General features: G+C 38.0%; 1 protein-coding gene across 1 annotated transcript in view; it reads right to left on the reverse strand.

The window, feature by feature from the left end:
* Positions 1-5,551, reverse strand: part of LOC150085093 (protein FAM50 homolog) — a 35,033-nt gene extending 29,482 nt beyond the window's left edge. The window contains exons 1-2 of the mRNA XM_090375767.1: positions 5,443-5,551; positions 151-376 (exon numbers count right to left, since the gene is read on the reverse strand). Coding sequence (XP_090231893.1) covers positions 151-369 — 219 coding nt within the window. The 5' untranslated portion in view covers positions 370-376; positions 5,443-5,551. The remainder of the gene's footprint in view (positions 1-150; positions 377-5,442) is intronic.
* Positions 5,552-16,134: the final 10,583 nt, after the last annotated feature.

Genomic DNA, 16,134 nt, shown 5'->3' on the forward strand with positions numbered 1-16,134 from the left:
AAGCTGTTGCTTTTGGCTGATTTTTTTTTTGTCATAAATCATGAATTATTACTATTTGCTAAAATACCTGAAATGTAAAGCAACGTTTATAATAATAATAATGTTTATGATGATAATATATTTAAAACATCTTGCACAGTTAAGTCTTACCTTCATTTCATCAAGTGTAACTAATCCTATTGTACTAGACTTTAATTGCTGTTCTACAGCATCATAATGAGTGGCAAATTTATTTTCTATGTTTGATAATTTCATTTCTTCCTCGATTTTCCGTTTCCGGTGTTCCAGTTCTTCTAGAGCTTTTTCTCGCTTCTTCTTCAGCTGTAAGGCTCTTCCAGCCTCACTTGCTGCACCTTTGTAGAGTGCCATTTTTTCCCTGTTGAGTAAATAATAGTATTATTATTATTTTTTTCCCTAGAAACTGTTGTAAACTTTAAAAATCAGGAAATAACACTAAAGCAATTTCATTACTCAACTTCTCACTTTCTGGTACAAAAAATTTGTGGATGAGTAATATGAGTGACATTGAAATTCAGTATACATAAATTAATAATAATCCCAATTTCAGTGTATTAAAGAAACCATGAGATTGCAAAACAGTGGCAAGCACAGCCTTCATAATGAGGAAGATAAAATAAGGTTAAAATTAGTGGTATTGAAAGGAGAGTTTCAATTATTAATAATTAAGTTTATTGAATTATCATCAGTAGTGGCATAAGTTGCAAGAAAGCAAGATTATACAGCATCAACTAAAAAAAAAAAAACACTTCCCCTTTCACCTATCCATTTCCTCCAATACCTTGTCAACTTCCTTGAATTTATTCAAGCTATCAACCACCACAACTTGTTCCAGAAATCGACCACCCACTGGCTGAAGACAAACTTCTGCAAATCCATTCTGCAACTATTCTTCCTCAATTTGAATTTATTCCCCTCCAAATGCATAAACTGAGCAAGAGGAAGAATCCCATCGGCACTGAGCTTGCTCAAACCATTCAAAGCTTTAAGCACCTTAATCATCTTGCAAGTGCCTAGTGTCCAGTTCTGCAATTTGCAGAACTGAAGCCTTTCTTAGTAAGAGCATCCCTATGTTCCCCTAATCAATCTCATTGCACTTCTCTGTACTCATTCCAGCAGCTTTACATCCTTCATAAAATGAGGCCTCCAAACCTGTATACAATACTCATAATGTCCCTTCACCATTGGCTTATACAATGTGATAAACATTTTCTTATGCTCAGAGAACTTCTCGGAGAACTTCATATCTGACTACACAATTACCCCTAGATCTTTTTATTTTCTACTACCCTGAGTGTAGTACTACACAATTCTTACATTACTCAGGGATTACTGTTTCATATGCAGTACTTTGCATTTGTCAATATTAAACTTCCGTTGCAATTTCTCAGCCAATCTGCCCAACTTCTATAGATTCTGTTGCAGTAGCATAAAATCATTACCACGCTGCAAGCCTTTGTTTCATCTGTAAACTTGAACATCAATTGTGATATACTTTCATCAATATCATTGATAAATATAGAAAAACAACAAGGGCCCAACACAGAACTCTGGGGGGGGGACTCCACTATTAACACCAGTCCATTGATTATTATGTTCTGTCTTCGTCTCCCCCCCCCACTCAACAATCCCTTTATCGATGGCAGAAACTTGCCTCTATGTCATACAGTTCCAATTTGTACAGCAGTCTTTTATGTGCAGTAGTATCAAAAAAAGCTTTCTTGAAATCTAAGTATATGATATGAAAATTATTTTTTGTATCAAGTTCGTTAGGACCACATCGTAGTATTCAATCAAACTAGTCAGACAAGATTTGAGTGAATACTACGATGTGGTTCTATCTAAATGATCCTATCTAAGTTCTGTCTAAATGATCCTGCATTACTTCTATAACCAGTAACTCTTATTATTTTCCTTGGAACAGAAGTTAAACTAATGGGTCCGTATTTTTTTTTTTTTTTTTGACTGATGCTACATAAGATTGCTTTCTTGCATCATATGCCTCTACTAGTACTACTTGCTGGCTATGGCTCAGGTGCATAGTCTGAGCAAAAAAAAAAAAAACAATCCCATTAGCAATGAGCTTGCTCAAACCATTCAGAGCCTTATACACCTCAATCAGATCACCTCACAGGTACCTAAACTCCAGACACTGAAATTTGTAGAACTTAAGCCTTTCTTGGTAAGAGAAACCTTTTGTTCCACTCACCAATCTCGTTGCCCTCCCCTGTACTCATTCCAGCCACTCTAAATCCTTCCTAAAATGAGGCCTGCAGATCTGTATGCAGTACTCAAGGTATGGCCTGACCATTACCTTATACAAGGGGATAGTCATCTCCTCATCCCTGCTAGCAAAATTCCTGTATATCATTAACAAGACCCCACGAGCTACTCTTGTAGTCTATCTGCACCATCAGAAAACTTCATATCAGACTGCACAATTACCCATAGGTCTTTTTCATTCTGCACTTCCCTGATTATAGTACTGCACAGTTGGTGTGTTACTCTGGGGTTACTGCTATCCATAATGCAGTACTTTGCATTTTTCAATGTTAAACTTCAGTTGCCATCTCTCAGCCCATCTGCTCAAGTTTTCTAGATCCTGTTGCAGTAGCGTACCATCATTACTGTCATTTCCAATCCTGCCAACTTGGACATTAAGCCTGATATACTTTCATCATTTATCATTGATAAATACAGAAAACAACATTGGCCCTAACACAGAATCCTGGAGGACTCCACTAATATACTTATTTCACAAAGAGCAGTGTCCTGTTTTTCTTTTCTTTGTTTACATAATAAATTTTTGAATTAGAAAATGTTTACTCAATCTGGGAAACAGTATTATCCTTTTTATATGAGCAGAAAATCAAAACTGATATGTGGTTCATTCATTTGGCTATGCACATTTTGAAAACTGCAAAGCTTCTCCAATTTATTTGGCAGTGCCTGCAATGTAATACTACATCATCAATTTTAAAGGATAATTATTTGAAGAAGACAAAAATTCCTCCAAAAAAAATTTGTTTATTTATCTTTCTATTGGGCCACCCAAATTACACTGTCAGTGATGCAAGATATTTAGATTTGGTGCAGAAGCTTTGCTAGCAAGGATGTAGATCCTTTCTAAAATGAGGAATGGGTGCAGAGAAGAAAATGAGATTAGTGAAGGGAATGAGAGGGTGGTCTTACCAAGAAAGGCTTCACTTCAGCATTCAAAGACTTAGCACCTGTGAGTGATCTGATTGAAGTGTTTAATGGCTTGAGAAAGCTCAATGCCGAGGGCATTCTTCCTCAAGACTATACACGAGGGGGCATAAATTCAAACTGAGGAAAGAGGATTGCCTTCAACCAGCAGGTAGTTGATTGCTGGAACAAACTCCATCAGTCATTATCATTATCAGTCATATGGTGCAAGGAAGCCTGAGACTTTTGCTGCACCAGGCAAAAAAAAAAAAATTTCTGAGTTACCTTGAGAAAGAGAGAGAGAAAAATCACAAAGAAAGAAAAATTATGATATCCAAATCAGGACCCTGAGTGTGATTTTTTTTTTTTTTTTTTTTTGATTTGGTAGTTGTTGGCGCATCGGCTTCTGTGGCCATAATGCACCTCCCAAGGTTTTTGCAGTACTTTGATCCAAGCCCGAGGCGGGAATCGAACCCGCGACCTTTGGGTTGCCGGGCAGGTACTTTACCCACTCGGCTAACCCGGTCGGCTACCCTGAGTGTGGCAAGCCCATACTCACTATATGTGAACCCCCGGAGTAATCATTGTGGAATTGGATAGTTTGAATAAATTCAAGGAAGAACTAGATGTTTTATAATCTTGCTTTCTTACATCATATGTCACTACTACTACTAATAAATAATAACCTTTTTTTGAGAACAATTTTCTAGTAATTTTATGATTTAGTTTTATCTATTTTTAATATGCAATTTGTTCTTATGATTAATCTTGTATGAGTGTTTGTGGGTGTATGTTATTATACATAATTTTTATGAGTTTATTGTGTAAAATCTCTTTTAATAAACAATGTAATCTTGTTTGTTTTCAATTAAGCAATGTGATCTGGTCTTGTATTCTTGCTTTTCAATCAATATGATACTTTTAATATGAAAAAATAATCCAGTAATACTGGATTACTTTATCACAATGTGCAGGTCATCACTTCAGATTTTTTGATTTTTCGATCACGAAAAAAGGATATTAGCATTAGTAGAGGCATTTGATGCAAGAAAGCAAGCTTATGCAGCATCAGCCAAAAAAAAAAAAAAAAAATAAATAAATAAATAAATAAATAAAAAAAAAAAAATAAAGTAAAATGAATAAATAAAAAATAACCACTTCCACTTCACCCCTCTGTTCGTTCAAAATACCTGTCCAGCTGAGCCTTAAACTTATTTAGGCTATCAACTTCCACGACAAGGGATGGAAGTCTGTTCCACCTACCAACCACCCACTGGCTACAGGCAAATTTCCGCACATCTATCCTACATCTGTCTTTCCTCAATTTGGATTTATGCCCTCTCAGGCGATTATTCTGAGCAAGAGGAAGAATCCCATCAGCATTCAGCATGCTCAAACCATTCAAGGCTTTGTACACCTCTATCAGATCACCTCGCTGGTGCCTAGTCTCCAGACACTGTAATACGCAAAACTTAAGCCTTTCTTCGTAAGAGCATCCCTTTGTTCCATTCACTAATCTTGTTGCCCTTCTCTGTACTCGTTCCAGCAGCTCTACATCCTTCTTGAAATGAGGCCTCCAGGCCTGTATACAGTACTCTAGGTGTGGCCTGACCATTGCCTTATACAAGGGAATGATCACCTCCTTATCCCTGCTAGAAAAATTCCTATATATCATTGACAATACACCATGAGCTACTCTTGCAGCCCGTCTGCACTGCTCAGAGAACTTCATATCTGCCTGCACAATCTTCATATCACCCCCTTCATATCTGCACAGATATGAAGTCCTCGATTTAGAAAACTTTACCTAATTCGAATTGATTAATTATAAGATCAAGGAAAGTAAACAAAGGAAAAGCAATTATTACAACGCAAAACAAGCAACCACAACTCGCACTCTAGTACAACATATATAAATGACACTTCGTTGACAGCTTGACAACTCGATGGGACAACGAAAACAGACTATAAGAAGGCGTCGGACTCCGGGTTAACCATTACCACTGGTTTACCCTTTTTTTTTTTTTGCTCCTCCCGTCCCTGATTTCAAGCAATCTCGTGCAAATGCAACATAGAATAAGCCACTGCTTATATCATAAGCATTGGTAATATGATAACGAAAAAATAAAAAATTACCTTAACCTTAAAAACGAACTTGGGGCTGCCCCAGGCACAATTATATTAAAAATTAGCAAGAACTACAGCAACTATACTTAACAAATTGCTAATGATACATACTTCCCAAGGAATGAGTGAATTTATCAGTTCAAAACAGAATTCTTTCTGGTTTAATTCCAATAATAATCTACTTTAACATTGCAAAAAATACTCAATAAGCACAAAAATATATTTCTACTGGTTTTTTTTTTTTTTTTTTTCAAACAGGAGTCCACCACAATACTGAAGCGACACCTATTTCAAAGATATTTCACTGCTCAAAATTCAAATATATATTGTAATAATAATTAGCCCAGTGTTTACGACAACGAGCCACCAACAGGATGAACCCGAGTTAGAATCCTGACAAGGAAAACAAAAGTAGAAAAGTTGGAGAAAAAATCGCTAAAGTCGCTTCATCGTACCTACCTCCCAAAGGTTGCTGTTGTCGTTGTAGACTTTTAGGAGCATCAGCAGCTAAGGTCATATTGTTTCATGTATATTGACTGTAAATTGAGTGTGTTCTGAGGTCGATTTTCTGTTTACTGGACAAAAAGCCTGAGCTACTGGACAAAAAACCTGTGCTACACCAGTCAAAAAAAAAAAAAAAAAATTTCTGAATTACTCTGAGAAAGAGAGTCAGAAGTGAAAGGGAATCACCAAGAAAAAGAAGAATGATGCTATGCGGCTCAGGACCCTAGGTGTGCCAATCCCGTACATTTGGCCTTATGGCCCACTTAGTAATTTTATGCCAATGTTTTAATACTCTTTGAGTACCTATGAAATACCAATTATACTCCTAAAATAGTATTGGCTTACAGACTGATGTAATGCTTAATCTACAATTGATGGTTTTAATCTGATCTGATATACATTTTACATCTATTCTTATATTTCAGAATAGATTAAATATATATATATAAATTTATTTATTTAGTTTAATAAAGTTTAATTTAAACTACTCTGTCTGTAGTTACTAGAAATTATACTGAAGGCCCATAAAAATTCCTCCAGTCATTGACGGGACTCGAATTCAAGTCTTTTGAATTCGAGTCCCGTCAGTGAACTCGAATTCAAAACGTCCTCAAAAATTTTGAGGACGGTGATCCTACGTACTGTGGTTTTCACGAGTGCCCCCAGAGGTCGAAATAATGGCTGAGGCAGAGAGTGATTCCAACTGAATTTGCTCCCAATAACTACCACCCACCACTGGATGCAAAGCCAAACAGGTACACCTCCACAGCAGAAAGATCATGAGATGAGAATTAAAAATATTGACCATACTGGGTCGAATAGCATATTATAAGTTTACTCGGGTTCATGCCATAAGCAGAAGAGTCAGTTCGAAAAAGTGAAGACACTGAAGCAAGTGCTGTCCTCCGTATGACTACTGCAACTGGGTAACACCACCCAGCCCAATCCACTGGAAGTATTTCCTGTGCAAAGGAGATAATGACCACTTCCTTCCTTCCTGTGTGGTCATTATCTCCTGTGCAAAGGAGATAATGACCACACAGGAAGGAAGGAAGTGCCAAAGCATGAAGTGGAGCACCAAAATGAATATGACCATCACGAAGCATACCACTAAACAACCTAGGTAGAAACGAATATTATTATTATTTTTGCTCTTATATTATTTCTCCCTGATTGGGGGTTCCACCTCGTGACGAGTATTGTTACCAAGTACACAGGGTGGCTGTTCTTATGTGTGGTGTTACTGTTGGTCGAGAAACTCTCTGACTGTCCTACAGGTGTTCAGGATTGCGACTTTCTAGAGTTCCTTGTAAATGTTCGCTGGTAGATCTATTGCTGTTATGTAGGGTCTTTGGCACCATACCTGTGGTTGACACGATGATCGGAATGGTCGTCACTTGTTGCATATGCCACATCTCTTTGATCTCCTGTCTTATGTTCGTATACTTCCTGATTTTTTGCTGATGGGTTTTCTGCAAGTTGCCAGTGGTGGGTACCGTTATGTCAATCAGATAGGTAGCCTTTTCTTTCTTGTCCACGAGGGTTATGTCCGGTGGTCTGTTGTGCGAGATTGCCCTATCCGTAATTATGGCGCGGTCCCAGTACAGCTTGTGGGTTGGGGTCTCTAGTACTACCTGGAGTTCGTATTTGTAGTACGGTACACTTTCTTCGCTCAACTGGTATTTCCTTGCTAGCTTCTGATGGATTTTACTGGCTACCTGGTCGTGTCTATGAGAGTACTCAGACTGCGTAATCACCTTGCATCCCGCGGTGATGTGTTGGATCGTTTCTGAGGCCAGGTGGCATCGTCGACTTGTGTAATCGAACACTCCGGGCTCTTTGGCGATGTATTTTCTATAGTTCCTGGTGTTGATTACCTGGTTAGCATGAATTCTTCAGTCTCGGGGAAGAGTGTCCCTCTAGTGAGCCATGCATTGGAAGCAATTTTATTTATGTGATCTTGAAGATCATTGTAGTGTCTGCCATGAAGTGTCTTCTCTCCCCATCTTTCTAGCTTCATTTGCGCCTCCTGGTTGGGGAGGGGGGAATTCGATATGTTGAGTGGGGTATACCGCTTGTCTATCTTCTTTATGGCCTGCTGCCGTGTGTTTCTGAAAGTAAACCTTCAGGTTAACTATCGCTGTCTTCTGTTGTTCAAAGAATTCTACCAGGCCCCTTGCTCCTTCTTTCCGGGCAATTGTGAGTCTCTCCAAGGCAGATTTCGGATGGTGTTGGGGGCTCTTGGTCATCATTGTGCTTGTCTTTCTCATGATATTCTTCAGCTGGGTGTTAGTCGAATCTATGACCCCGAAGGAGTATGTTAGCACTCGGTCTGCATAAGTGTTTATGGCTTTAATTGTGTTCCATCCGTTCAGCTTTGCTTTCAGCAGGCTTCTGAGTCTTGGATGGTATTTTTCGGCCAGGCAGGTCTTAATTTCCTTGTGCTGTAACTGCTGAGCCTGCATCATCTCGAAGTATTTGTAGGCCTCTGCAATGGCTTCGATCCCGTTACCATTCTGCAGCTGGTAGTTTAGGTTGACTAATTTTTCCTGGCGCACTCCATGGGTCTTGCACTTGTCTAGACAAAATTCCATCCTAAAGTCATTGCTGAATTCTTCGGTGATCCAGAGTTGTTGCTGGAGTTGCTTCTCGGTTGCCCTGTAGAGCTTGATGTCATCCATGTACATCAGGTGGTGAGGGTGTGCAGGTTCTTTCTTCCTTCTTTGAAGTTATATCCGTACTTGTTACTCTTGAGCATGGTGGATAGCTTGTTAAGTGCTAGACAGGAGCACAATGGGCTCAGGGCAAGATCCCTGAAAGATTCCTCTCCTGATGGGGATTGGCCTGGTTGTGATGTTTTCGGCCTTGCTGGTGGTACTCCATTTGCCATCGATTCTCCTAGGAAGATTGACTTTTTAGATGTTCAGCACCTCTATTAGCCAGCTATGAGGCACGGAGTCGAAGGCCTTGCGGTAATCGCTTTAGGCTGTGTACATGTTATGGCGCTTATTGTAGGCTTGCTCCATAACCGTGGCATCTATGGTTAATTGCTCATTGCATTCTTTCTGCTGTTCGGCCATTATATTCTGGCTCTCCAAGTGGTCTGATATCTTCCTGGTTATGCAGCTGGTCAGGATCTTGTACATTGTTGGGAGGCAGGTGATTGGCCTATATTTCGCCGGATTTCTTGTATCTTTGCTTTTAGGCTTCAGATATGTGATTCCTTGAGTGAGAAAATTCGGGATTGTCTCTCGGTGCCTTATCATTTGGGTGAACTGCTCTGCCAGATGCTTGTGTGTTGAAGTGAGCTTCTTGTACCAGTAGTTGTGGACGTTATCTATTTATGGAGTTCTTCAGTTGTGTTGTTGGTCGTCTGTTTTACTTCTTCTTCCCGAATCTCCCACCCTCTCATTTCTTGTACGTCCTTGTTTTCTTGCGTTCTATCCGAGGGTCTCCGCTGTTATGTCTTACTTCCCTGCTCCATACGTTTCCCCAGAACTCCCCAATCCTATTCTGCTCCGGTTGTCCGTTCCCTTCTTCTCCGAGACTCCTGTAGAAGCCTCTTTGGCTTATTATTATTATTATTAGCTGTATGGTGCAAGGAAGCCTGAGGCTTATGCTGCACCAGCCAAAAAAAAAAAAAAAATCCTCCAACGGAATCACCAAGAAAGAGATGAATGATGATATCCAGCTGACAATGTACAGGATGCAACTACGCACCAAGCGGTTTGAACAGTTTTCAACTGTTAAGGTCAGAGAATAGCACATCAGGGACATGAGTCGTCATGAAGAACCTGATATCTCTGGCAATCTTGTTAAAAATCAAGCAGGATGCGAGCAACCAACCACAAAGAACAACGAATAGGGACACAACCGATGCAGCACTAGAACAGGAACAGCAAACAAGAGTCACAACCCAGGAATTAAAGTGGAAACAGACGAGGCGAAATATCCAACACAGAAGAAGAGTGGAAGAAGGCCCCAGCAGAAGTCGAGGGAATGGCCCCGGCAATGACCCATGCATAGGAAAGCAGAAACCCAACAGAATCCTCTAGCAAGTCACAAACCACCTGAATCGGCAAAAAATATAAGATTATCTCAACAATAACAAAGTAACTCTAGATACCATGGACACAATTTACTGTGCCGCTGTAGCCAGCCACAAGCATAATCCGAAGAGGAAACTAGAGCGCAACAGAAAACAAAACGCAAAGACAAAGAACCACCAGGCTGGAAAAGGAGGCTACAGCAGAAAATCGAAGATCTTCTGCTGTATCATCTACATCGATCATCTACAGCAGAAAATAGAAGATCTAACAGTGAAGAAAGGCCAACTGACCCAGTATCAACAAGGTAACAGAAGTAAGAAGCTCATCAGAAAAGTGAAGTCCATTCCAAAGAAGCAAAACATCCAGAGCAAACACAAGACCTATAGAGGATCAAAGAATACCTGGGCACCCTCAAGCAGAACTTGTTTGCTCTCAGTAAGAGACTTCGCCGATATAGGAAAAGTGCACAGAGGAAAACAGACAAATTAATAGTTGAGGAAAACTTGAGAGCCTTCTAGTGGAAAATTAGACAAGAGGAGGAAGAGGGCAGTGTAAAGAGACGGCGCCCAACACCAGAAAACTTCAGAAAACCTAAGAGAAAAATATCAGGAAGTACACAGACCTAAGACAAGAATTCAAAGAAATGCGGCATGTGGAATGCATAATGACCATCCCGATCACCATGACAAACACCTGAATGGTGTCACACATCCTAACATAAGATGTCTAGCAGCAATAGACCTCCCAGAGAGAATCTAAAGGGAATTCTAGAAAGCTGGGATCCTGAACACTTGGTAGGATAGTAAGAGTTCCTTGTATTTTCCAGATGAAACAACATCTAGAATCTGTTTGTAAGCTAAAACAGAATTCATCTGAGAACAGAACAGAATTAAAAAAAAAAAATTGTAAATCATAAAATAAATCTGCAAATAAAACCCACTGTTACATTTCTGATACAACAGCCTCTATATCTATTTTGCATTAATTGATTATTCAGTTTTATCGAATTCTGGATCTGAATTCCATAGAAATTCTTATACTTTCTTTTTTATATGCTCAAATTGGAGAATGGAGGTCACCAGGTGTGATTTCCTCTGATTTTCAATTCTATTTTCATATTACCATCTATTATAAATTGTGTCTACAACTGGAAACTGAAATGATGGCAGCATGTACAACAATATTTCAAGGCAATTTGTACAGCAAAGGAAAATAATATTTGAAGAAATCTTCAAAATTGATGGGTCATGAACATTTCTGAGTCAATCAGTAATGAAAACAATGTAGTGTAGATACTGTAGATTATGTAGAATATAATTAAAAAATAAAAAATAATAATTTAAAATTTTATATATCTATAATAGTACAGGCAACTCTTGGTTCACGAACGTTCGCTAAAACGAACGTCACAATTCATTCAAAATTTCTTATAAAACGAAATGCCAAATGTATAGTGAACATAATTGTAAGGTTTAAATAAATAAAATCATTTAAAAAATGTATTTATTACAATAATTATCAGAAAATTATTATATGATAATTACACTGAACTATTCTTAATTAATAAAACTAATCTATCCAGTAAAAAATGTTGGTTTACATGCCACTACGCATAGAATGTTTTCTCATGGGAAAGAAATCGGTGATTTCCCCTATAATAGGATCATCACTTGCTTTGCCTAGATTATCTTAGATGGTCACCGTTGATTCACTTAGGGTCTGGGAAAGGGAGGCTTCCTCATCATTTTCCCTTCCAGTAGCAAAGATACTTGAAACGGATAATAGCAGCACTGTGAACACACAGCAAAAAATGCGCCCGACCGATTGTTCGTGTTGCACAAACTGGACCTGAATATGCAAATGATGTTTTACATATTTTGCATAATGCATACATATGCGTTATGCAATATTATAACGCATGCAAATGCATTATAATAAAACGTATTGTATAGACCATTCGACGTTTAGTTCGTGGTTTAATGCTTTAAAATGGCTGCTAACGTATACGATACTATTATTATTATTATTATTAGCCGTATGGTGCAAGGAAGCCTGAGGCTTATGCTGCACCAGCCAAAAAAAATTTGAGTTACCCTAAGAAAGAGAGAGCAAGAGTCAGAAGTAGAAGGGGATCACCAGAAAGAGAAGAATGATGATATCCAGCTCAGGACCCTAGGTGTTCGAAGCCCATACTCACTAGATGTGAGCCCCTGGGGTTAGATGTATATCGTAAAAGCTCAGGAATGCAAGATACATATATAACAAACAAAACGTATAACGTCTTGGAACGGAACTCGTTCATAAACCAAGAGGCGCCTTTAACAATATTTAATGTTACATTTTTTAAATATAATTTTTAGTAATGAAGTGTAGAAATTTTTAATTTTATTTTTTGTCACTGATATAATTGTTCAAAAAATTCGTCCATATTTTCAAATAGTTTATCTCCATATACACTGGTGTTCAAAGAAAGTGCATCATGTCGTCCAAATAACTTAAATATATGGCAATATTTCTTACAGATTGCATTAGATAAGATTAACACGCATAGATGATGACATAATATTGCATCAGCTGTTACTTTCAGCTATATAAGCACACTCTACAAAACCTGCAGTCATTCCTTGCTGGTGTCAGGATGGCGTTACATGCAGTTGACGCCACGAAGAAAGTACTATTGTTGCATTACGTGAGGATATTCTTCCCATCATATTGCTTATAGTGTCTTGTAATCAATCGACAGCGAGTAAATTTCTTTCCAAACTCAAGGATACTGGTTCTGCTGATAGGAAAAAAAGGAACTGGATGCCGCAAATGATACGCCAAAACAGGACTGCGTTTTGTAGCGCATATGCCTTAAAAACTGTACGGCTTCTTCGTCTGAGCTGAAAAGAGAATGGGAAGAACATACAGGAGTAGTAGCGAGTACAGTAACAGTCAGAAGATGTCTCTTCAAAAATGGACTTGTAACCTGTTGCTCTAAGAAGAAGTCCCTCCTCACACAAAAAATGAAAAGGCCCAATTAATTTGGCGTAATGAGCAGGTCAAATGGACACCCAAGCAGTGGAAGTCAGTTATTTTCTCGGATGAGAAGAAATTCAACCTGCATGACTGTGATGGGAGACAAATGATTCACCATAGACGTGGCGAAGAATACCATCCAGACTGTATGGTGTCTACAGTGAAATTTTCTACCAGCCAAATGATATGGGGGTGCATTTCGTATTGCAGAGTAGGTCACCTGCATTTTATAAAAGGTTCCATAAATGCCAATAGATACCTGGCTATATTAGAAGGCAAACTGCTGACAACCATTAGAGACTATTTCAATGTGCCAAGTAATTGCATCTTTCAGGATGACTCTACTCCTTGTCATCGGGAAAAAGTGTAAGTAAGCACTTGTGTAGTTATTTTAGCTTCATTTCTACATTACAGGTTCAATAGTAATGTGTTTACATTTGTTACAGGTTAAAAAAATGGCTGGAAGAACGCTCCATTACAACTTTTAGCTGGTCAGGAAACAGCATGGACCTGAATCCTATACAGAACTGTTGGCATTGTGTGGAATCTGTAGTTGTCAGAAAGAAACCAAAGAAACCATAACTCATGTTTGGAACCACAAACTATCAGTTGATTATCTTCAGAAATTGATCTTGTCAATGCCTTGACAGTGTGCTTGCAGTCATCAGGGCCAGAAGCAGTTCAACTAAATATTAGTTTGCACCTGGTGAACTTTTCATTTTGTTTTCCATTTAAAATGATAAACTGAAGCAAATTGGGGGCTTCTGACATTTCAGCTATAATTGTTGTGTTTACTAAAACTGTTGTATAAAGGTTGCAAATGCTCATTTTGGAATATTAGAGAATCTGTGAAATATTACTTAGCTTTGCCTTAACTATTGATAAATATCTTTTGCTTATATTTCTATTTGTGATGCTAGTCATTAATGTAACATACTATTGCAAAAAAGGGTTAGAAATGTGAAATTCCTAGGTAATGCACTTTCTTTGAACACCAGTGTACAGATGTTCTCACTGATGGGAAGTACTTAAATTTTAAAGTTTTTATGTTTTTAAATAAAATATGCTTGCTACAAAATGAACTTTTAATGATAAAACTGGTTAATACATTTTGCTTTTTTTATTTCTTGTAACAATATTTTTTTTTTTTTACAAATTAACTGCCTAATTAAATGAAATATGTTTTGCTCTACAAAAAACTATGCAAGCACCATCATCTAATGAGGGAGATCAAACAAAAACTATGTAACAAGGACAAAAGTCACATGGATCTCAGTTCATTCTTTCCAGGTTGTATTCTGTTTATACTCTGTTTTTGTTCTATTTTATTCTCTGTTTTTTGTTATATGTTGTCCATTTTCTGTTTTTAGATTTGTAACATAAATGGAACATGAACTAGTGTAATGTAAATATAGGTGTTATGTAATTGTTACGTCCCAGTAGAATGATGTAAACATAAAACTGTATTATTGTATCTCAGATTTAGGTCAAATTTTCATGCCCAGGCCTCACTTTGCATTGTTTCATTCTTGAAGCTGTGTTGTTAATCAATTAAAATCAGAATTTTGCTTTGAGTTATAAAATTCTGCATTTGCACCATTATAATAAGTTGGGGTTAAAATGAAAATGTCTTATTTTTAAAATGTCAACCAATTAAAATTGCACCAGGATTTAATGACAGCAAAGACAGACTTACTTTTCTTTTAGTAGTAGTAGTAGTAATGGCATGTGATGCAAGAAAGCAAGTGTATGAGCTTATGCAGCATCAGCCAAAAAAAAAAAAAAAAAAACACACCATTCCCTCCAAATACCTGTCCAGTTCCTCCTTAAATTTATTTAACCTATCAACTTTCACGACAGATGGAAGTTTGTTCCAGCAATTAACCGCCCGCTGGCTAAAGGCAAATTTCCGCACATCTATTCTACATCTGTCTTTTCTTAATTTGAATTTATGCCCCTTAGGTTCGTAATCTGAACAAGTGGAAGGATCCCATCAGAATTTAGTGTGCTCAACCCATTCAAGGCCTTATACACCTCAATCAGATCACCGCGCAGGTGCCTAGTCTCCAGCCACTGCAATTTGCAGAACTTAAGCCTCTCTTGGTAAGAGGATCCCTTCATTCCAACCTTGTTGCCCTTCTCTGTACATGCTCAAGCAAATCTACATCCTTCCTAAAATGAGGCCTCCCGACCTGTACGCAGTACTCAAGGCGTGGCCTGACCATTGCCTTATACAGAGGGACAATTTTAGGTAGTAGCACCAAGGGAGATTTTAAATGTAAACCTCTTCTTATCTACCACTCGAAAAATCTAAAAACTATTAATTGCTATTCTTATTCAAGAGGAGTTTTTCCATTTAAATGGGTTCCCTCAGCCTACAAGTTATTTCTTGTTAGGAATTTTTTCCTGTCAAAGTGCGGTTGTGGGTGTCTTGGTCGGTTAAGCCTTGGCCTATCATGCACTCCTGTACTCCATCCATCCATGTCCTCCTAGGTCTTCCTCTTCTTCTTCTTCTTCTTCTCCTTCTTCCAGGAGGTATCCATTCCAGGATAGCTTTTGGATATCTGTTTTCTTGCATCCGTTTTACATGTCCATACCATGTTAGATGCTTTTCTTTGATAGTGTCAATAACAGTCTTTTTCACTTCCATTTTTTCCCTTATGTCTTCATTCCATTTTTTGTCTTCTAGAAGTTCCTGCTGAGTGTCTCCAAAAATCCATTTCTGTGGACTTTGTACAATCGTTTGAAATAAAAGTTTCTTTGTTTTATTTAGGATATTTCTGCACCACAGAACAGAGTTTAACATGCCGATAGCCTTTCTGCCGTCTGCAATTCTCTTATTGATCTCTGCTTGGGATGATCCATCACTTTGTAAGATTGATCCCAAATATTTGAATTTATCGACTTGTTTGATTTTAACACCTGCAATATTTAGAACGTGTCCTGGTCCTGAAGACAACATTTCAGCCTTGCTAAAATTGATTTTTAGACCCCATTGTTTATATTCCTCAAACAATTGACGACATGCATATTTGCATATTCTAAGTCTTGTGCTATCACCACATGATCGTCTGCAAAAAGTAAATTGTGAATATAGGTGTTCTTATTAATCAGCAATCCCATTTTATTGCATTTTTTGACCAGGATCTTAGGCAGATGTCGATATAAATTTTGAAAAGTGTTGGTGACATGCAACAACCTTGTAATAAGCCTTTTGAAGTGTGGAATT

The sequence above is a fragment of the Mastigoproctus giganteus genome, chromosome 6 (assembly GCF_048544385.1).
Source record: "Mastigoproctus giganteus isolate SK-2022 chromosome 6, ASM4854438v1, whole genome shotgun sequence".
NCBI lineage: Eukaryota > Metazoa > Arthropoda > Arachnida > Uropygi > Thelyphonidae > Mastigoproctus > Mastigoproctus giganteus.